The sequence below is a fragment of the Nicotiana attenuata genome, unplaced genomic scaffold (genome assembly GCF_001879085.1).
Source record: "Nicotiana attenuata strain UT unplaced genomic scaffold, NIATTr2, whole genome shotgun sequence".
NCBI lineage: Eukaryota > Viridiplantae > Streptophyta > Magnoliopsida > Solanales > Solanaceae > Nicotiana > Nicotiana attenuata.
In genome coordinates, this window is record NW_017672015.1 from 89,595 (window position 1) to 110,562 (window position 20,968).

The 20,968-nt window shown below is 42.1% G+C and overlaps 4 protein-coding genes and 1 non-coding gene across 5 annotated transcripts; all 5 read left to right on the top strand.

Moving 5' to 3' along the window:
• Positions 1-4,079: 4,079 nt before the first annotated feature.
• TRNAD-GUC lies at positions 4,080-4,151 on the top strand. The gene has a single exon. It is a non-coding gene; the product is annotated as a tRNA-Asp (tRNA).
• Positions 4,152-4,742: 591 nt separating this feature from the next.
• LOC109211342 lies at positions 4,743-5,711 on the top strand. Its single transcript, XM_019374874.1, has one exon. The coding sequence runs from the start codon at positions 4,781-4,783 to the stop codon at positions 5,561-5,563; it is 783 nt and encodes a 260-aa protein (XP_019230419.1). The 5' UTR covers positions 4,743-4,780; the 3' UTR covers positions 5,564-5,711.
• Positions 5,712-6,565: 854 nt separating this feature from the next.
• Positions 6,566-7,305, top strand: LOC109211343. Its single transcript, XM_019374875.1, has 2 exons — positions 6,566-6,939; positions 7,144-7,305. Exons 1-2 carry the CDS (start codon positions 6,600-6,602, stop codon positions 7,158-7,160), a joined length of 357 nt encoding a protein of 118 aa, XP_019230420.1. The 5' UTR covers positions 6,566-6,599; the 3' UTR covers positions 7,161-7,305.
• Positions 7,306-10,112: 2,807 nt separating this feature from the next.
• On the top strand, positions 10,113-10,760 carry LOC109211338. Its single transcript, XM_019374871.1, has one exon. The coding sequence runs from the start codon at positions 10,113-10,115 to the stop codon at positions 10,758-10,760; it is 648 nt and encodes a 215-aa protein (XP_019230416.1).
• Positions 10,761-11,205: 445 nt separating this feature from the next.
• On the top strand, positions 11,206-11,733 carry LOC109211339 (RNA-directed DNA polymerase homolog). Its single transcript, XM_019374872.1, has one exon. The coding sequence runs from the start codon at positions 11,206-11,208 to the stop codon at positions 11,731-11,733; it is 528 nt and encodes a 175-aa protein (XP_019230417.1).
• Positions 11,734-20,968: the final 9,235 nt, after the last annotated feature.

Below are 20,968 nucleotides of genomic sequence, written 5' to 3' on the forward strand. Positions count from 1 at the left end.
GACATTCAAGCTACTAAGCGCATGCTTGCTAGTAAGTTTGATATGAAAGACTTAGGAGTTGCCGATGTAATTCTAGGAATTAAAATCCAGAGCACTCCTCAGGGTCTAGCTTTGTCTCAATCACATTACGTGAAAATGGTACTTGAAAAATTCAAACACTTGGAATTTAGAAGTGCAAGAACTCCAATTGACTTAAATCATCATCTTATAAAGAATAAAGGTGAAAGTACGTCTCAATTGGAGTATGCTCGTGTGTTGGGAAGCTTAATGTACATCATGAACTGTACACGACCTGATATAGCTTGTGCGATAAGTAAACTTAGTCGATTCACAAGTAATCCCAACAAACATCACTGGGTAGCAATGAAACGAGTTCTGGGATATTTGGAATATACCCAAGACTACGCTTTGCACTACAATAAATATCCTGCGGTTATCGAAGGATATAGTGATGCAAATTGGATAACCGGCTCAACAGAAACAAAGTCCACAAGTGGATATGTTTTTACTGTTAGTGGAGGAGCAGTATCTTGGAAGTCTTCCAAACAAACGTGCATTGCTCGCTCTACAATGGAATCAGAGTTTATAGCATTGGATAAAGCCGGTGAAGAAGCTGAATGGCTTCGAAATTTCTTAGAAGACATTCCGTTCTGGCCAAAACCTTTGGCTCCTATTTGCATACATTGCGATAGTGAGGCTGCAATAGGACGGGCAGGGAGCGTTATGTATAACGGAAAGTCTCGTCATATACGACGAAGACATAACACCGTTAGACAACTACTTTCTAGTGAATTATCACTATTGATTATGTAAGATCAAAGGATAATGTGGCGGATCCGCTTACAAAAGGCTTAACTAGAGAGGGAGTTGAGAAATCATCTAAGGGAATGGGACTATGGCCGAGGACAAGTCAACATGGCGGTAACTCTACCTAGAATTTTGGATGTTCCGAGATCTAGGTTCAAGGAGCTCAAACAAAGTTGTGATTGACCGGTTCAACATTGTCAAAGTAAAATCTTTGGTCCCTTCTCGTGATGAAGACAATGTTCAGTAACAAGGATAGAACTTTACACGTTCTTTAATGATTACCTAAGTTTGATGTGGTAGTTATCAAATAGTGTCAATCTAAAGGATTACACGTTTAGGAATCACCTATGTAAGTGTGAAGTGGAAGCCGCTTCAATGAGAATTCTGTAAGGACAATTCTCTACGCACTTATGAGACCAGGCGGTGTTCATGGCTGAAACGAACACAACAATGAGAACTAAAAGATGGTTAAGGGTTGATTGTGTGACATATGGTTGCCTAGGTATACACTAAAGTTCGACGGTTCAAAGATATCAAATCTACCGATTGACCGAGTATATCCGACATATGTTCACTACGGAAAGTTCAAAGAAAAACCTACTTATCCAGATGCAATTAATCCTTACATGCAAATCACACAACTTTCATTTATGATCTTTCTTGATACAGCCATTCCCATTCATGTGGGGGATTGTTGGACTTTAAGCCATTGGGCTTTAAAGTAGAAGAAGTGTGAATTGGAAATGGAGGGAAATAAAATGGAGGGAAAAATGAAAATTTGAAGAAGTGAACTTTTGTCTTGCACTTTGTCCCTCATTGGTGAGGGACAATCACATTTGTGTGCTTATATATAGAATCACTTCTTAAAGCTCTTAAAAGGAGTTGAAGAGAATGAACCCTCGCGCCGTCGTCGTCGCTCGCTCGGCTCGGCTTCGGCTTTGGATTTGGATTTGGGTTTGGATTTGGATTTGGATTTGGATTTGGATTTGGATTTGTCAAATATCGATCGATAAGATTATTTTTGGACAAAATTTATTTAATAATTAACTAAATGCCAAATCACTGCTGAAAATATGCCAGAACCCTGCTGAAGATTCAGAGGGACTCTCTGGCCGCGGTTCTGCCGTAATCGCGGTAGAACCGCGGCAGGCAGATTCAGAGAGCCTCTCTGACCGCGGTTCTGCCGTGACCGCGGTAGAACCGCGGCAGGCAGCATATTCTTCTGAAAAGGCACCTTTTCCAGACACCTCTTCTGATAATTGCCTATAAATTCTGAGGCAAGGCTCCATTTTCTACACACGAAAAACACTCCAGAACTTCTTTCTTTTTGAATATACTGCATCCTAATTCGCAGTCAATCTCTCTCCAATTCGTAAGTGTGATTTTGCTCCGTTCTTTGAGTTCGTTGGGATCCTGCAGTTTGTATTGCCACTGTTGCAGGAAGGTTTATTCCGTTTTATCCTGGGAGGATTTAACTCATTACCTTCGCAACTTGTGAGGGGGTTAAAATTCCTTAAGGACACACAAGAAACTTGTGGACTCGGAATATTTCTGATTCTCTACTATTTTCCAGATTTCTTTAATTCTTCTAACAGTTTTTTTTCCTGATTTTGTGTTTTAACACAGTAACGCTCACAAGGTGGACGTTCGTCGAGTTGACACGTGACAATAATGACAGCTAGGATATGAGTCGGCAAATAGCTGATACCGAGTACAAGCATATGACCGGTGTTGTATAAGTTCCACAGGTATTGAAACCGGAGAGGAGAATTTAAAAGCAAGTAACCACTCGAAGAAGGTAACATTAAAGGAGCAGTCGTTATAGAGAATCCTAGCATTTATACTCAACCGTTATAGCAGCTATTAAGAGGGGTCTTTATTCACCTTAAAGCTGATAAACGACATGAATACTTGTATTAAAAAAAGGCTAATATTACTCTCTTATTTTGCTAAACATTGTTCTCCTAGAATTTAGCTTTTGATATTGTTCTTGTTTCCGGAGAAGTCCAATTCAAAGCCCAGACTTTGTCTTTTCTTCAATTATTCTTTTTTTATTCAATCTTGTTCGTCATTACTTTATATTCTTGAATCAATTTAATTTACGTGTCTATAAACCACGTTATAAATTCAACTGTAGCGTTTTATGGGTAAACAATCACATAAGCGTTACTACTAAATTATGACAAGCCAACAAATGAGTGAATAAACATATTCATGTGCTTAACGCTGTTTACCCTTAAAATTGGATAACAATTAAACTTATAATGTGAGTTTAAGGACACGCGACTTCACCTAATATTAATAGACAAATGTAAAGATTAGTAATGGAAATTGACAATAAGATAAGGCAAACCAGTGTTTGAACAAGAATTCAGCCCTCGAGCTTGAATACCCTCGAGCTAGTTGTGCAAGAACAATTAAAATGTAACAAGCTGATGAACAAAAGTGTAAATTAACGAGAGAATATTGTATTGCTTTGATCTGCATGAATGTAAGATGTTTACAAAATGATTAGAACCCTCTCTATATAGTAGATGAATTCTATCTATGGTACAATTCTAATTACGGAAGTAAATCCCATGATTAGCCTAAACAATCGCCCTTGATTTGATCTTTTCCGGGATTTCCGAGGTGATCTTCGACCGGTCACGGATATCTCGCTTTTTCGTTATTGCGCTTTGCTCGAAGTCTGCCATATTTGGTCTCGATCGCTGTTGGCCTCGATCTCGACAGTCACCTCGATTCTCGAACTCGATACCTTGTCTTTGTGCTCTGGTCTGATCCATTACGAGGCCCTCGATGCAATTCCCTAGTCTCGATGAAATAGTAAAATCGGATAGGCCCGATTTTAACCGTATACAAACACACGATAAAATTTGTAAAGTTGCTTAAGAGTAAAAAAGAAAAGTTTTAAGGCAGTGGGCTCCTAAGGTTTCCGTTGAAGTATGAAAAAAAAAGCTTTATTTCGATAGTTTTCTATGAAAAAACTGAAAACCTTTTACCAAAAACACTGTAATTTCAAAATTACAATCATCTCTTAGATTAGAGTTAGAATAAAAATGTCTTGAAGTTTAACTACGTTCAAGTTTCAACCATGTCTTTTGGGTGTTATGATATGTATAACGTAAAAGTGGTGGATGAACGCTAACGTTATGTCCTCTTTCCTTTTGGGTCAATTTTTTTTCGTTGACTGTGTCATGGGGCAACTCAAATTTACATAGGCTGATAATCATCAATAACGAAATAATTTCTTCCAATAGTATAAGCAACAAGTCGTTGTAGTATAGTGGTGAGTATTCCCGCCTGTCACGCGGGTGACCCGGGTTCGATCCCCGGCAACGGCGTTTATTTTGTTTGGGGCATTATTTTTTGGTTGTGGTTTCTTCATATCTTTCACAGGGAGCATAAAATCACGGAAAACTTAAAGAAAATGCTCCAACATACGGTTTTAAAAATGCCAGTGCTAAAAATATCATCCTGCTTCATTGTCACCGCTTTACCTCCTAATTCCTTATCTGCAATCTGCATACATCATTTTATTTTTATTTCGTTTTATAGCCCGTTTGGCCAAGCTGCAAAAATCAGTTTATTTTGAGAAGTGCTTTTTTTCAAAAGTGCTTTTCTCAAAAGTAGTTTTGGTGAGAAGCAGTTTGTGTTTGACTAATTAGTTTGAAAATCACTTCTGAGTAGCAATTAGTGTTTGGCCAAGCTTTAAAAAACTGGTTCTAAGTATATTTTTCTTAAAAGTGCTTTTCAAAAAAGTGCTTTTGGAGAGAAGCTATTTTTTTCTGCTTCTCCAAAACTGCTTCTGCTTTTCCTCAAAAGCACTTTTTTTCCTTCCTAAAGCTTGGCCAAACACCTTAATTTTTGGCGAAAAGTGTTTTTGGCAAAAAAAAAAGCACTTTTGCCCAAAAAAAAGCTTGGCCAAACAGGTTATTAGTGTTTGGCTAGTCTCTCTTGTCAAAATTCCAGAATGCTATGCGGACGCTTTGCTGGTATTCTGCTACAGAGGTTGTCTCTCTTGGCCCAATTTGTTTGGGCTTACACTCTATTAAATGGACCCTTTTTTAAAGTAAATAGACCTTTACGTCAATTCATTGCCTCAATATCCAAACCAAAGAAAATAAAGACTTACCTACTACCTAGTCAGTCAAAAGTAAGACATCAGTGGTCGGGATCTGATTCTGGGACTAACAACTCCGGGGACAAAATGTGCGAGGGAGCTGTCCCAAAACTGGGCACCACAATCCACATCACAGCCCTAGACGGCATCATCAACGTCAACTCCCTTTTCACACTAGCAGTATTCATCGGACTAGCTTGGAATCCCCATGATCTGAACAACAGCCTCGCCACCGACACCAACTGTTTTGCGAAGCCCAAGGTTGCCGAGGATCTTGTCGCCTTCCACGTGTACTCCTTCAGCTGTTTCCTCTTTTCTAGCCTCATTGCTTTGTGCCTTAAGCAGGCTATTCGTCTTGCTAAGTCTGCCCACCATTTCCCCACCATCTATTCTCTTGACTTGGCCCAAATCAACAAGAACGCGCTTCGGGTCGGGTACCTGGTTTCTGCTGCGGGTTCTGTTTGCGGGTCGGTGTTTTTGATGCTTGCTTTGATTAATGTGGTACAAATCAAGCTTGGGATTTTGGGATGTGGGAGCAAACATACCTATGGAGCTGTTATTCCACTTGTGATTTTTGTTCCCTTAGGGCTCCTTATTAATGTTTGTACTGTTTTTTATGCTTTCACTCGTTAATTTGCCACCTTTTTTTTTGTCATTTAAATGCGTGTATCAATATATCCTTCCGTAATATGTATTTTGTCTCAGATTACTTTTTCTTTTCATTACAAATCTTTTTGTATTTGGTTTAAATGTCTCATAAAACTAGAAGGATTTTAGAGCATTTGACTGGTTGATGGATTACTTTTCAAATAAGACAGAAGAAGAATTTTATTTGAAAGAAACCAGAGCAATAAGTTGCAACACGCGGCCAAGTAAAACAAATAAAAGTTGCGATGATCATTCAAGGACAAATAAAGGAGGAACTAACCCTGAAGACTGGAATCTATTAGTAAAAAAGCTTTAATATTGGCATATGCAAGTTAAACCGTTTCAGCGAGTTGAAATGTTAGCAGAAACCCACTGTGTAAAAAGGGGGAAAATGATCAAACTTGTTTAGGTTTATTCAGATAATAACATTGATTAGGAGTTGCTTTCGATCTGGACTTTTTCTCATAACTTAAATTGATTCCATAATGCAATGCCCCTTTATTACAATATTGCTGAGTATTTCTCGCTATAATGGAAATGATGAAATATTTATCTATGAGCTTACTGCTAATAGCTGAACTGTTCTGTACCTCTCACTAGTATGACAATCCCAGTGTCTGCCTTGCTAAAGACCAGCTGCAGATGTGTATAATGTAACTGCAATTCACTTTGCACAATCTAGTGATTCTCTTTTAGGCCATTTCTCTTGGTTGGTTGGTGAGATGAAAATGGAGTTATAGGTGTCCGATTATTGATCATTTGCCTCCATGGCTTTTCAAAGTGCTGAAACTCTACTAATAACTTTGCTAGCATGCACCACTCTTGATTAGCTTAAAATAGGAATATAAACCTCTAACCTAACTTTTGTTGAAGCAATTGCTTTATTAAAAATTCAGTATTCTTTAGTGCTTTCTCCACTATGGTGTTCAGTGGATTTCACGTGTCAACACCAGCCAAGCTACATGTCCAGTATAAAGCCCCTGGAGCAGCAAGAACTTAATTGTGTATTGAGAGTGAAGAAATGGCAGCTCTAATGAAGTACTTGTGTGTTGTAGGATTTGTTGTGGTTTTGGTGATTGCTGGTTTCAATACAGCTAATGGAGCTGGTGAATGCGGGAGAAATTCACCGGATATGGAAGCTATGAAGCTGATACCTTGTGCAGAAGCAGCATCAGATTCAAATGCTTCTGTTTCCAGAAGCTGTTGCCAGCAGATACAGAAACTGGGACAGAATCCGAAATGTCTCTGTGCTGTTATGCTCTCCAATACTGCTAAGGATTCTGGAGCCAAACCTGAAGTTGCCATTACCATCCCCAAACGCTGCAACCTGGCAAATCGTCCCGTGGGCTACAAATGTGGACGTAAGTTGTCATTTTACTATTGTTCTTTCTAAATTCTCTCTGCATCATTTTTAGATTAGGTTATGATGAATAATCATTTTTGAAAATAAACCACTAATTCGCCTTAGGGACTCTATTTAGTTCGTGTATGGTGGAGGGAATGAAGTTACCTGTTTCTGATATGGTTAATTACTTACTGCTAAAATCGGTTGTTTGATTTTGCAGCTTACACGTTGCCTTGAAGGCTGAAGATTTGGATGTGTACGCTGGATGTAATGTTCTTATTATTGTGTTCCAGTTTTCCTGGTTTTACTTAAAATCAGATGCCATGTACAACTTCTTATTAATAAAATAACAAGTATCTAGCATTCTGTTTTTTTCAATGAAGATGATGCGCGTATTCCTTTTTGTTAGCAACTCGCGACTGCAATTTTTTTGTTTTTTGTTTTTTTTCAGATCTTCACTTAGCATTCATAAGCTTTTTCAAATATCTATAGAAGTTGCGCAGCTAATGCTTAGGCAAAATCATTGAACACATCTATGTATGATCCTTTCTTTCTTGCTCTGTCAGATTAGCGTACTTTGATATACAGGGGCATAAATCCTGGTTATGTTACTGAATATAATATATAAAGAATTCTCAAATATATCAATTGTTATTTCTCAAATATATGTTAGGTTGTCAAAAATCCTCTTTCTAAGCATTCTTCTTCCATTTTCTGCACTAATACTCTCCTTCAAGGTGACTTATCCACGATGTTAGAGAGAATAAACTTTTAGTTACTTAATTGTATTAGATATAATATAATCAATCGATTAAAAGTGTGTTCTCTCTAAGAGTTTAAGTTTTTGAATGAGATAGACCCACACTTCAACATGTTATCTGGAGCAAGCAAGACGACCTCAGTTCAAGGGTACTATATGGGCCAAAATCCGATCTAAGAAGTTCAGTATAAAAAGACTATCGTGAAGACCGTAACTTACCATGGGTGGCTCGGCCGAGTAACTAGGGTGAACCTTTGGAGAGTTCGTTAAGGACGAGATCGAGGACAAGCATAACAGGCTATGCTTATGAGTCGATTAGGCCGAGGTCATGCTTCTAAAGCAACGCTAACGAGCCGAGCATCCAAGGTCGGAGTCGAGCATTCGAATTGGCCGGAAACGGCTAGTTAGTAACAGGATATTTTTTAGGAATATTCTGTAGAATATTCCTTGCACTTGTACTTTTAGTAGGTAAGGGATATATCCCATATAAATAGGGATGGGATTTTGATAAGTTCTCTCGAGAAAAGTCGACTCTCAAGTAGTTATAAACATTATCTTTTGACAAGATTGGATTGGCTGTTGATTCCAAACTTTCCCACATTAGATATGATAAAGTGTTTGGTATTCCCTCGTTTGGTTATTTTATATCCTTGTCAGAGAGAGAATCATCCACCTCATTGAAAATTAAGGTGAATCATTCTCTCTATTTACATTTATTGCCATTTGTCACATTTATTGTTTTTCCCTCTTCCCCTCATTCATTCATAGGAATATTATCAAACACCTCATTCAATATTAGGCTTTAAATGCGGTTCTTAAGGCACAACTATTCATCAATCTTGGATCTAGAGTTTATTATGTTTAACTAGAATTTATTCATTATCACTTATTTAACTAGTTTAGCAAAAAGAGGCTTTCACACTTTTTGGTCAAATAATTTGGCGCGGTCTGTGGGATTTTCTAGTTAATATTTTAGTTTCTCCTAGATCTAAGAGGAAAAACGCACAAAACTTTGCAAAATCTCGTATACCCTTGTTTGCACAAGCTTGACATGACAAGAAATGGAGAAGAAAAGAGGAAAGCAGTAGCTGACATCACTACCAACCTCCTCCACACCATCAACGAAACGAGAAACGAGGACATCAAGCCGAACGCATCTCCTCGGCGAAGTAGCTCGCCCCTCCCCCTGGAAGCATCACAACTTCACACGGCAGGGGAGCCTCTACGTCCACACGAAGGAGGTACCACTCGCAATGAAAAGACTGCTCGAGGCATGGCTGACAAGTACGCTAACCAACATTCTCGACAAGCCAGCTCGAAGGCTGAATAGAGAAGGCGGAGAAGCTCGCGTAACGCCAACCCCCAACGAACAGCGCGCTACCGCCCTAACAGGTATCACTAACAATGTTAATGGTGCAGGCGATGATGCCCTCACGTCCATATTGAGAAAAATGGAAGAGATGGAGAACGAGAACAAGTTGCTCCATGAGCAGATGAAAGAACATCAAGAATGGGTAGATAAGATACCAGGCGCCCCAAAACTTCTGCCTAAAAGGGACGCCGGTCGGTTCGTGGAGCAACCATACAACAATGAGGCAGAGCCGCACGCCATACCCAAAACCTTCAAAATGCCATCGTACCTAAAAATGTACGACGACACGACGGACCCCTAGGACCACGTGACCCACTACGTCACGGCAGTAAAGGGCAATGACCTCACCAAAGAACAAGTGTCATCCATATTACTGAAAAAGTTTGGCGAAACCCTCACCGGGGAGCCTTAACTTTGTATTCACAGCTACCTGCACGTTCGATTGAAATATTCGAGGAAATGGCCGATAAGTTCGTAACAACACATGCCGGAGCAAAAAAGGCGGAGGCGAGAGTGGACAACATATTCGCCATCAAACAATCACTCGGAGAGGGACTTAGGGACTTCCTCACCCAATTCGACCTGGTAAGGATGACCTTGCCAAATTTATCAGAAGGAATGGCAGTGGCGGCCTTCTAGAACGGGTTAAACAGAAACGGCTTGAGGGCGACCAGAAAGCTATTAAGTCGCCTTATAAATTATCCCCCTACAACTTAGGACGAGATACATAATTCTTATTGCGCTGAAGTCCGAGCCGACGAGGATGATCTAAATGAGCCAATTCAACGGTTAACTTCGGTACAAGCCGAATCCAAAAGGGACCGAAGAGGCGACTATAGGAAGGATCAAGCGGGACCCCGGCCTGGTCGAGAAAGGCACGAACCTTACAGTCGAGATACTTACTTGCCGCCTCCCCGCCATGACGAAGGACTGTCCAGACAGCGAACAGGGACTCACCGAAGTGAGAAAGGTATGCCCCCTTTATTATCTGCTCATAATTTTGTGTTTCCTCCTCAAAAATAGTTTATGCGTTGGAAAAGCTCGACCCAAAAGTAAAATGGCCGCAGAAGATGAGATCCGACCCAGCACTAGAAAGTCAAACGCCCTTTGTGAATTCCATCAGGAGCGAGGTCACAAAACCGAAGACTGCATCGCCTTAAGACAGGAGGTCGTCAACATGCTCCATGAAGGACACCTGAAAGAATTGATGAGCGACCGAGGGAAGGCCAATTTCGCCCATGGACGGGAACAGCACCAGGGTCCGCCCAAACCACCCTCCCCAGCTGGAACCATACAAATGACTACGAGAGGAAGCGGCGACATATCCATCAACAACGTAAAGTTCACCACCACCCACAAATTGAAAAGGTCGATCACTTACGAACGGTATGACGCACTCGAAGAAAGTATCATCTTCGATAAGACAGATACCCGCGGTTTGGCTTTCCCTCATTACGAAGCTCTTGTCATTACTCTACTTATCTTAAACACTGATGTAAAACGTATTATGGTTGATGACGGAAGCGGCGCGTGCATCATCCATCCAGGGGTCCTCACTCAAATGAAACTCGAGGATAGGATAGTGCCCCGCTGCATCACACTGACATGTTTTAACAATGCAGTTGAGCAGACCTCGGGAGAAATCACATTGCCCGTCCTGGCCAGTGGCGTTACGTTGGAATCCACACTCCACCTCATAGATTAAGATACGATGTATAACGCTATCATAGGCCGACCCTGGATCTACGCCATAAAGGCCGTCCCCTCGAGCTTATACCAAGTCAACAAGTTTCCCACTCCATGGGGAATATTCAACATCCGAGGAGAACAACACACCGCCAGGGAATGTTATCGCATCACTCAAGACTGCACGCACACACAACAACTAAAAACCATAACCAGAGAAGCATAGCAATCAACAGGGTCAAGGTCAAGCGAGAGCGGACAGGATGTAATCAAAGATCCAGAAGCCGTGGAAGCTACGGGATCCTCCAGTAAGGCAAATAAGGCAAAAATTCAACTCCGCAATAAATGACGCGGTCGGGGAAGAGGTCGAAAAATTATTAGAAAATAGTTCTATCAGAGAGTCAAAGTATCCTCGGTGGGTTGCCTACGTGGTCATGGTAAAAAAGAAGAACGGAAAATGGCGGATGTGCGTAGACTTCACAGACTTGAACAAAGCCTGCCCAAAGGACTCATTCCCGTTGCCCCACATCGACCAACTCATCGATGCAACTGTCGGGCACGAGCTATTAAGTTTCCTAGATGCCTACTCGGGCTACAACCAGATCCTGATGGAGGAGGAAGACCAGGAAAAGACCACCTTCATCACCCAACAAGGGACGTACTGCTATAGGGTCATGCCGTTCGGGTTGAAAAATGCAGGAGCGACGTATCAGAGGTTGGTGACGAAAATGTTCAAAGACCAACTTGGTAAAACAATGGAAGTTTACATCGACGACATATTGGTCAAGTCGAAAAGGAAGGAAGACCACCTAAGAGAAGCCTTCGACATACTTAGGCGATACGGAATGAAGCTAAACCCCGAGAAATGTGCCTTTGGAGTGACCTCGGGAAAATTCCTCGATTTTTTAGTGTCACAACGGGGAATAGAAGTTAATCCCGACCAAATCAAAGGTATCGAGGGGATACCGGAGAGCCTGACTAGTAAGAAATAGGTACAAAAGCTGACCGGCCGTATAGCCGCCCTATCAAGATTCATATCTTGGTCCTCCGATAGGTGCCACAAATTTTTCAGCATGCTCAGAAAAGATAGCGGACTCCAGTGGAACTCAGAGTGCGTCGAAGCATTGAGAGAGCTAAAAGCATATTTATCCTCTCCTCCGTTACTCGCCAAAGCGGAAACCGGTGAACATCTCCTCGTCTACTTGGCTGTATCCGATGTGGCTGTAAGCGCGGTTCTAGTCCAAGAAAACAAAGGTACGCAATCTCCAATATACTGCATTAGCAAAATCCTGGTCGACTCCGAGACGCGATATCCACACCTCGAGAAACTGGCCCTGGCTCTAGTCGTAGCTTTACGGTAGCTTAGACCCTACTTCCAATGCCACCCCATCTCGGTAGTAACGACCTTTCCCCTGAGGAGTATTTTGCACCAGCCCGAGTTGTCGGGCCGATTGGCCAAATGGGCTATAGAGCTCAGCGAGCACGATATAACTTACCGGCTACGAACGGCCATAAAGTCACAAGTGCTCACCGACTTCGTCGACAACTTCAGCGCAAAAATAATGCCTGAAGTCGAGAAGGAATCCGCCCATACTCGTGCCGAACTACACGACCTATGGGTACTGCACATAGATGGCGCGTCCAACGCGCTGGGATCGGGACTGGGACTCGTGCTCGAGGTCCCAAATGGTGAAGTAAATCGCCAGTCCATTCGATGCCTAGACATGACTAACAACGAGGCCGAGTACGAGGCCGTGATTGTAGGTTTAAAGCTAGCACTCAAGTACGGAGCAAGGCGGGTCGTCCTACAGTGCGACTCTCAGCTCGTCGTCAACCAAGTCACAGGGACTTTCCAAATAAAAGAGCAGAGGTTGCAAAAATATCAGACCGAGATCTGCAAGCTATTACCCCAGTTCGACGAGTGCCAGCTCGACCAGATCCCCCGAGCCCAGAATGTCGAAGCAGGCGATCTCGCCAAGTTACGGCCACTAAAAACATACCCGAGAAAGGAAACGTGGTTACCATCCTCTACTCGTTGATCAACCAAAATCGAGGTACGAACTATAAACCTAACTTGGGACTGGCGCAATCGCATTATCTCATATTTGCAGGACGGGATACTCCCACCCGATAAAAAAGAAGCCAAGAAGTTGCGAATGCAGGCGGCTTGGTACAACGTCATCGACAACGACTTATACAAAAGAACGTTTGGCATACCTCTAGCGAAGTGCTTAGGGCCAAATCAAATGCGGTGCGTCCTCGAAGAGGTACACGAAGGCCACTGTGGAGCTCATACATGCAACCGAGCTCTAGTCAGATTCCTCATACGAGGAGCTGCTATTGGTTGAAAAAGAAGGTGACTGACTTCGTCAAAAGATGCGAGCAATGCCAAAAATATGCCCCCATGATTCACCAAGCGGGCGAGCACCTTCACTCATTCATTTCGCCCTGGCCTTTCGTCAAATGGGGAATGGATATCGTCGGACCCCTCCCAGCGGGACGAGGTAACATAGGATTCCTTTTAGTTTTAACTGACTATTTTTCTAAGTGGGTGGAAGCAGGTGCATTCGCCCAAATCCGCGAACAAGAAGTAATCACATTCATATGGAGAAACATCATATGCCGCTTTGGCATCCCCAAAGAAATCAGCTGTGACAACGGGCCCCAATTCACCGAAAAAAGACCGTCGAGTTCTTCGAAAAATGGCACATCAAAAGGATACTCTCCACGCCCTATCACCCTGCGGGAAATGGTCAGGATGAGTCCTCCAACAAATCAATATTGAACATCCTGAAAAAAGAAGCTCGAGAACGCCAAGGGATTATGGCCAAAATTGTTGCTTGAAGTGCTATGGGCATACCGCATAATGCCAAAAACAAGCATAGGAGAAACGCCGTACTCGTTAGTCTATGGGGCTGATGCAGTGATACCAGTCGAGGTCGGTGAACTAAGCCTAAGATAATCAAATGAGAGCAGGCCGAGCAACGATGAAAGCAGAAGACAAGACCTCGACGAGATTAAAGAATGAAGAGACGTGGCCTACGTAAGAATGATAGCACAAAAACAACAGGCAGAACGGTACTACAACAAAAAATCCAAGGTCAGGCCACTCAAAGTCGGGGACTATGTACTCAAAGCCAAAACTCAGGCAAGCAAGGACCCACGAGAAGGCAAATTGGGAACCAATTGGGACGACCCGTACAAAATCACGGCAGCAATAAGCAAAGGGTCGTTCCAACTAGAAATAATGGAGGGAAAACTACTACCAAATAATTGGAACGTCGCCCACCTCAAATACTTCAACTTCTAAAGATAGATGTCCCCCAAGTCGTACTCTTTTTCCCTCATTCGAGTTTTGTCCCAATTGGGTTTTCTCGGGGAGGTTTTTAGCAAGGTGACAAAGAGGACGTCTCGGAAGTCTTAAGAGTATAATTTTATTGCTTGACCTCTTGACTACTTCTCCTCGTCGACCAAAGAAGGGACTAGATGGACCAGGACTTCAATGTATGCTTGAACAGAACAAAAACATATAAACTCCAATGAATACAAATTTTCTTATACAAATGAGTTCCTCACTTCGCCAAGTTTATACATTTATACATTACGCCAAGCTTGACTCACATTCGACCTCGTTCGAATCGACTCACATTCGGCCTCGTTCGAATCGACTAAGAGTCAAACATTCGACCTCGCTCGAACTGACTCACATTCGACCTCGTTCGAATCGACTCACATTCGACCTCGTTTGAATTGACTAAGAGTCAAACATTCGACCTCTCGACTAAGAGTCAAACATTTGACCTCGCTCGAACCGGCTCACATTCGACCTTGTTCGAATCAACTAAAGGTCAAACGTTCGACCTCGTTCGAATCGACTCACATTCGACCTTGTTCGAATCAACTAAGAGTCAAACATTAGACCTCGCTCGAACCGACTCACATTCAACCTCATTTGAATCGACTAAGAGTCAAACATTCGACCTCGTTCGAATTGACTAAGAGTTAAACATTTGACCTCTCTCAAACCGACTCACATTCGACCTCGTTCGAATCGACTAAGAGTCAAACATTTGACCTCGCTCGAACCGACTCACATTCGACCTCGTTCGAATTAACTAGGAGTCAAACGTTCGACCTCGTTCAAATCGACTCACATTTGACCTCGTTCGAATCAACTAAGAGTCAAATATTCGACCTCGCGCGAATCGACTCACATTCAGCCTCGTTCGAATCGACTAAGAGTCAAATATTTGACCTCGCTCGAATCGACTCACATCTGACCTCGTTCGAAGTTATTAACATCCTTCCACTTCGCTCGAGTTAGTCAAAGCAAAAACATTCTAAGAAAAGCAAAAAAGGGCCAAGAACATACAGCAAAACGTCAATCATTTCTCTCCAAATATCTTACAAAGGGCCAGAAGAACGCCTCCCCTACCCCCTCCCCCCCCCCCAAAAAAAAAAACACAGAAAGAAGAGAACAAAAGCTAAGTATTAAAGCATCACACCACATCATCTCCACCTGCACTGTCACCGCCCGGTACAGCAACGCCCGTCATACCAAGGATCAGATGCAAGCCCGTCCAGGTCCTGTTCATCGTCACCGGTCCCCGGTGTAGCTGGGTCATAACCACAAGTAAGCCTAGCTTCGCACGCCTTGTCACGAGCCTCTTTAAACTCGGCCTCAAGAATCTTCCCCGCCGTCATTAAATTCTTGTAAATGTCCAGCTGAGCCTCGGCATGAATCCACATCTCATACAAATTCCGTGGGACATCAGGGAAATCAAAGCGTGAGAGGAGGACGGCTGGGCCAATAGCCTTGCCTTCTCAGCCTCAAGGACGGTGATCCGTTCCTTCAGGTCCGAAAGATCTTTCTCGAGGCCGCCGATCCGTTCATTAGACCTCATCTCCTTGAAAGTGGCTACTTCGACATTATTCGCCCGTTCAGATCTGAGGACACGGATGGCATCCTCTAACTCGACTACCTGCGCCAACGCCGGCGACCTGGCCACCTCGGCCCTCTCCAACTCTGCAGCCTTTTCAACCAACTCATCACTCAATCCATCAGCCCTAGCCATGTTCTTATCACGCTAGGCCCGTAAAGACGCCACCTGAGCTTGGAGGTCAACACATTCAGCCACGACTCCTTTATTCACTTCAATCTCGTCCTCTTTTATCTTGAGCGCCCCCTCAAGTTCGCTGCATCTACCAATGACTCTCACGAGCTCATCATCCCTCTGCTTTAACTCTTCCTTAAGAGATTGGAGGTTACCTCTGGCGCTGAGCCAAGTACGCATCGCGTGGTACCTATCGCAGTATCGGCGATACTTAGTAACCATTTTCATAAAAACCACCTTTTTATTCTCCGCCCGATGGGTGCTCTCGCTTTCCAAGATGAGAGTCTGAAGAGAGAAAAATACAAAAAAGTCAGTAAAAAAGGAGATAAACACAAGGAATGAGAACGAAAACAAAGGAATTCACCCGCAGAGCCCACCCGGATACGCTCAAGCACAGGTCGGCGTCCTTGAACGACTGAAGAGTCCTATGCTCGATGCTAGAACAAAGAGGCACAAGAGCAGGGACCACACTTTCTATGTTGGTTAATCGGTTCCAACCCTATACCACTATAGAGTGGCAAGAGCGATCGATGCAGCTTTTACCCGAGGGGTCGGGATCGATTCCCACAGATAGCTAAGAAAGGTTTGGAATTGGGTTCCTATCCAATCTAGCAATGTGCGATGTTCTTAATTATCATTCCTTGTTTGTTTACTATTCTAATTTAATACTAATGATGCAGGAAAATAAGCTAAGTATGATATTTTTGTATGGGGTTTTCTTAATTAGTAGAAAGGCACTAGGGAAGTGACATACTCCTAGGTGAGTATATAACGAGATCTAAAACTTAGGGCAAATTTGTTATAATTGAGATCATGATATAGCCATTGCACGTAACTACTCACTCTATACCTCTCGGTAGTTTGAGTGACTTTGCCCTAATTGGCTTTCTCAAGCCCAGTTGGGTGTTCAAACAATGCAAGCAAAATTGGCTCAAGTTGGGTATTACTATCTCTAGGTTTAACCCTTTAATTGGGGCTATCAATCTCTTGAATGCACCCCAATTCCTTGTTAGCTTGAATTTCCTAAACTTGGACTCTCTTTCTCAAGAAGGGCCTAAGTAAAAAAGGCACAAATTAGTGCTTGCAACCACCAATTCAACATTTAAAGCATAAATCAGGCCAAATATCATTCACCCATAAACATTTAAGCCCTAAAATAGAAGACCCATTAAATACCCACACAGGGTTGAGCCACGACCCTAGCTAATGGGTCTAGCTACTCATAATCAAAGAGGAAATCAAAGATTTGGATGAAATATAACCCATAAAAAGTAAATACAAGATTAAAATCTAAGATTAATTGTTAAAGATATTCTAAAAGCTAAAAACGGTTGTTCACGTGCTCTACCAAACAGCAGATGCCCTAAAAATCTAAAAAAGAACTATTTATACACAGCTAAATTTTTCGGACAAAAATGGCCCTACGAGGGTTCCGCTAACAGCGAAAAATGGACCGCCTCAGCTCTTGGACTACCGCGGCCACGCAAAAGCAAGCGTGGACCGCGGTTCTTCTCTTTTTAGCTATTTCTGAGCTTGGAACCGCTGGGAGCGGAATAAGGACCGCCATAGCGCTTCTCCAACCGCGGCCGTGAAATATGAGCACGGACCGCGGTCTTCAATTTGAGCTCCAGACTGAGCTCTCTGATTCCCACTTCCATTGAGGGCGATAAATCAACCGCTGCAGCGTTAGAGACACCGCTGCTGCGCAATTCCACCGTCGGCAGCGGTAACTTGCAAGCCCAGAAATGTAACTCTCTGAACCTTTCTACCGTTGAGAGCATAATCAAGACCGCCTCAGCGGTGGATCCTCCGCGTCCGCGTCCGATTTTCCGCTGTCAACGCCCCCTTTTGACTCAGCTTTGAACTTGTGCAGGTTTTACTCCTTTTTGAGCTGGTTTTGACTTTCCTGTCTCTTTTTGACCAAACACTGCAAACAAGCACAACAAGTTAGCTTTCGGGAATACTTGTACACACTTTTAATCCAAAACTTAAGCAAAAAGGAGCATAAAATAGACTAGAATCCCTAGTTATCAACTCCCCCAAATTTAAGCTTTTGCTTGTCCTCAAGCAAATAAAGTACTTCCCACCTCCTCAAAATAAAAGAAAGGAACATCTGTCCTAAAATGACCTCATCTAGAATCAATTGGGACAAACAATTACCCTCAACGCAAATGCATCATTAACAACACTCAACCTTTTTAAGCACCACGGCTTTAGTGCGACACAAAAGCATCAAAAGTTGACTCAACTCATCAAGGAAACTCTTTCTACTACTTTGGTCATTGTGGAACCCAAACTCATACTCCTCGACTCTCCATATGCAAACCTCACTTTTAGATTGTAGCACTCAGAACGAGGATTTAGAAAACACACTCATCTCTCACAAAGGAAGGTCACAAGTCAGGCTATAAGTACCATAAGCTTGTCCCTTATATGAGTCACCACTAATGTAAGCTCACTCAACTCAAGATCATATAGGGCTTTTGCGGGATGTAATGAAGGCTTTTGGCTCAAGGTAGGATATATTGGTCTATGAAGGTTTCATCTTTCTTTAAGCACTTCATTTGTTTCATTTTGGCTCACATTTTCTTGACTCTTTGAGTCATTTACTTCTTCCTTAGGGGCTAGAGAGACACACTGTTACTCTTTCTTGTTCATGTCAATCCTTTTTCTCCTTTCTAGTCTTTCCACACTTTTCATTTTTGCTTTTATTGATCCCTTCATTTCTTCTACATTGTTCGCTTTCTTTTTGACTTTTTGGATTTTTCTTTCTTTTTCTTTTTCCTTCCCTTTTCTTCCTTTTTGTACCTTTTATCACTTTTGCATTCCTCGTCTCTCCCCCCAAACTTATGTTTTTTTCTTGTGCTAAGGAAAGATCGGGTGCCAAGAGAGGATCATTTTAGAATGGATAAAGGCTTGTATCATGGTTGTTTGAAAGAATAAGGGCTATGGCTCAACGGGGTTGACTAGGGATGTTATCATTGGTGGGCTATGGATGTTTTCAAGTCTCAATTAGGATCAAGGAGAGCCTATAATCACTTCTCAAGTAGAGCTACACTTAGGATTTTTCCTAGACAAACATTCAGGGCAAGTTCTAGACTCATTGGCGCGGGACTTGGACTTGCAAATCAATACCTCACCACACAAGCTATAGGATTGCTAAAGAGATAGAGTCGGGGGCCCACAACAACCTTAGCTAAGATTTGAGCAATGCAAGTGCAACGCAAATGGTTCTGAAAAACCACTTGATGATTGTTTAGTCAACACAAGAGTCTCAAGGTCACAACTATCACCATCCTATACACACCAATTTGTTTTTAACCATAAGGTCAAAGGTAAATGTGTTAGGCCCAAGTGATGCTTTGCCTGAGGCACTATTACTCACTAGCTACTATTTACACAAAAATGAAAAGAAAACAGACTCAAACNTAGCGTCATGGAAACTTCAAAAGCATTATGGAATGCGCTTGAGAAGAAGTACAAGACTGAGGATGCCAGACTTAAGAAGTTCGTGGCTGCTAGATTTTTGGATTTCAAGATGGTTGACACTAGGTCGGTCATAACTCAAGTCCAAGAATTACAAGTCATTTGCATGACCTCCTTGATGAAGGTATGACCCGAATCAATAAGTTTATTAATAAGATTTATCTTATTATTAATTTTGAATCTATTGCTGAAGGTATGGTCATAAATGAGGCCTTTCAAGTCGCCGCTTTCATTGAAAAATTACCTCCGTTTTGGAAAGATTTTAAGAACTATCTAAAACACAAGCGGAAGGAGATGACACTTGAAGACATGATTGTGCGTTTGAGGATAGAAGAAGACAACAAAAATGCTGAAAAGAAGTCACTTGGGAACTCGACAATAATGGGGGCTAACATTGTTGAGGAGGCGCCACAAACCAAGAAGAGAAAGAAGGCTTCTGGACCAAAGAACTACCCAAGCAAGAAAAAGTTCAAGGGTAATTGCCACGATTGTGGAAAATCTGGGCATAAGGTTCATGGATTGTCGTGTGCCAAAGAATGATAAGAAGAAGAAGAATCAAGCTAACATGGTTGAAAATGCTGAAGAAATGGAGGACTTGTGTGACATGTTGTCTGAATGCAACTTGGTAGGAAATCCTAAAGAATGGTGGATAGATTCTGGAGCCACCCGCCATGTTTGTGCTAACAAGGAGTTATTTTCTTCTTATGCCCTCGCAGGACCCGACGAGACAATTTTCATAGGAAATTCGTCTACAGCGAAAATTGAAGGAGTTGGCAAGATTGCGCTGAAGATGACATCGGGAAAAATAGTGACTCTAAACCAAGATCTCCATGTTCCAGAAATTCGCAAGAATCTTGTGTCAACTTCACTTCTTGTCAAGAATGGATTCAAATGTATTTTTGTTTCCAATAGTGTTGTACTAAGTAAGAATGATATGTATGTAGGAAAAAGGTTACCTGAATGAGGGCCTTTTTAAGCTAAGTGTAGTAGCAGTTCCTATCAATAAAGTGAATGCTTCTTCTTACTTACTTGAGTCAAACACTTTATGGCATTCACGTTTAGGACACGTCAACTTCAAAACATTGCGAAAGATGATAAATTTAGAAGTATTGCCAAAATTTGATTGCATTAATTCTAAATGTCAAATATGTGTGGAATAAAAGTATGCTAAGCATCCTTATAAGTTCGTTGAAAGGAATTCAAGTCCTTTAGACTTAATTCACACAGATATTTGTGACATGAAGTCAACACCATCTCGCGGTGGGAAAAAGTATTTTATTAATTTTATTGACGATAGCACGATATATTGCTATGTTTATTTTCTTAATAGTAATGATGAGGCAATTGATGCTTTCAAGCAATACAAGAGTGAAGTTGAAACACAACTAAATAAAAAGATCAAAATGATAAGAAGTGATAGGGGTGGCGAATATGAATCTCCTTTTGAAGAAATATGTTTGGAAAATGGCATTATTCACCAAACAACTGCCCCTTACTCTCCACAATCTAACGGAATTGCGGAGAGAAAGAATCGAACATTGAAGGAGATGATGAATGCGTTGCTGATAAGTTCTGGCTTACCACAAAACTTGTGGGGGGAAGCTATACTTACAGCTAACCGAATAAT